We start from the raw sequence: 1,489 nt of genomic DNA, 5'->3' as shown, positions 1-1,489 counted from the left end.
CGCCCAGCCCACGCGCCAGGGGCGCCCGCCGCAGTCCCCCAGCCCGTGGCGGGCCTCCGCAGGCCCGTTGGGATGCCTCCCCTGATCGTGCCGCGCGCCTCCACGGCCGCGACCCCCGAAGGCTGGAGTGCGCCAAGGCGCTGCTGCGCGCCGGCGCGGACCCAAACTACGTCAACGGGGCAGGCGACCTGACGCTGTTCTGGGCCATAGACGGGGGCCCGGCCATGATCCAGCTGCTGATCAGGTTTGGGGTCGACCTGGACGCCGCCAGCCCAAAGGTGGGAGTCGGAACGGCGTTGTGTCTTGGCTGCAGCGCGCCCCTGGCATGCGGCCCGGTTGTCAGGGTGTTCGCTTCTGGTTGCAGGGTATGTGTGGTTGGGCGGTTTTGTCAGGGGGGCCATGCGAGGGCGATAACCCGGCTGGGCGGGCACTTCTAAGGCCAGCGACGAAGGGGATGGAGACTAGCAGCGGGTGGATTTCGCGCCACGGGGCGAAACTGTACGGGGCGTCGCCGCGTTGACGGTCCGCACCGGATGCCGCCAGGCAGTGAGGTATCCAATGCTCAGTAATGCGAATGCCATTCATCACGGACTTTTTCGGCGGCTGGCACACTGCTGCGTGTCCCTTGCATAACCGGGCTGTCCGTTCAGGGTTTGTAAACGTCTGCAGTGACCAACCGGCAGTGCGAGTGCAAGCAGCAACGGTGACCAGTGTACTGGACGCCCCATCGCCATGCTTCTTGCCCACTCAAATGCAACATCCATCCATCATACATCCAACCAATCAGGTGAACAAGAGCCCATCACCGCTTCACAATCGTTACTGCCCACCAGCCACGCTTCACCACCCACCACCCACCACCCACCTGACTCTGCCCCCTCCTCGTTCACGCAGGGCTGGACGGCGCTCAGCTACGCGCGTGCAAAGGGGAAGTACGGCCCCACAGAGGAGGCCGGCATTTACCCTGAGGTGAGGGCTGGGAGCAGGCGCGCTCGCACGAAAAAACTCTGGAGGTGGGTACAATTGGTTGGCCCTGGTGTTGATGCCAAAAGGGCGCGCAACCAGCCGTCCAGGAGGAGAGGCCCGCGGCAGCACGGCGGGCCGGGGGTAGAGCGCGCGCTGGTAACAGATATGCCGCCTGCAGCCAGGTGGATGGCCCTGGACACGTTTGTGGCCCGGGTGCGATCAGCGTTCAGCGCATTGGTAAGTTGCAGCCTTGGCGGCTCACGAGCCCACCATTGCCGCACGCGACCGCCTGCCTGCCATGCTTACCGCCAAATCCAAAACACGTTGTCGAAAGGCCTCGCCCCTCCCATTGATGACGCCACTGTGACATCACCAGGACGTCCTCGCTTACTACGGCGCCATCAAGGTCGGCACCGGCCCGCCCATCCTGGGCACCCGCTCCCCGCGCGCCTCGTTCGACCCCGAGGCGGCCGCGTTTGCGCGCGAGAGGGGCAGCTACCAGCGGGTGTTCGAGCACCCCTGA

The 1,489-nt window shown here is 65.5% G+C and overlaps 1 protein-coding gene across 1 annotated transcript in view; it reads left to right on the top strand.

Annotated features, from left to right (window-relative positions):
* Positions 1-1,489, top strand: part of MNEG_10012 (hypothetical protein) — a gene marked incomplete at both ends in the record, with an annotated part of 3,201 nt that extends 1,712 nt beyond the window's left edge. Inside the window, 3 exons of the mRNA XM_014041516.1 lie at positions 122-278; positions 895-969; positions 1,343-1,489. Of these exons, the coding sequence (XP_013896970.1) occupies positions 122-278; positions 895-969; positions 1,343-1,489 (379 nt within the window). The remainder of the gene's footprint in view (positions 1-121; positions 279-894; positions 970-1,342) is intronic.

The sequence above is a fragment of the Monoraphidium neglectum genome (genome assembly GCF_000611645.1).
Source record: "Monoraphidium neglectum strain SAG 48.87 unplaced genomic scaffold scaffold02147, whole genome shotgun sequence".
Taxonomy (NCBI): Eukaryota; Viridiplantae; Chlorophyta; class Chlorophyceae; order Sphaeropleales; family Selenastraceae; genus Monoraphidium; species Monoraphidium neglectum.
The sequence above is the reverse complement of the archived record's forward strand: the minus strand, read 5'-3'. Positions and strand labels throughout refer to the sequence as shown.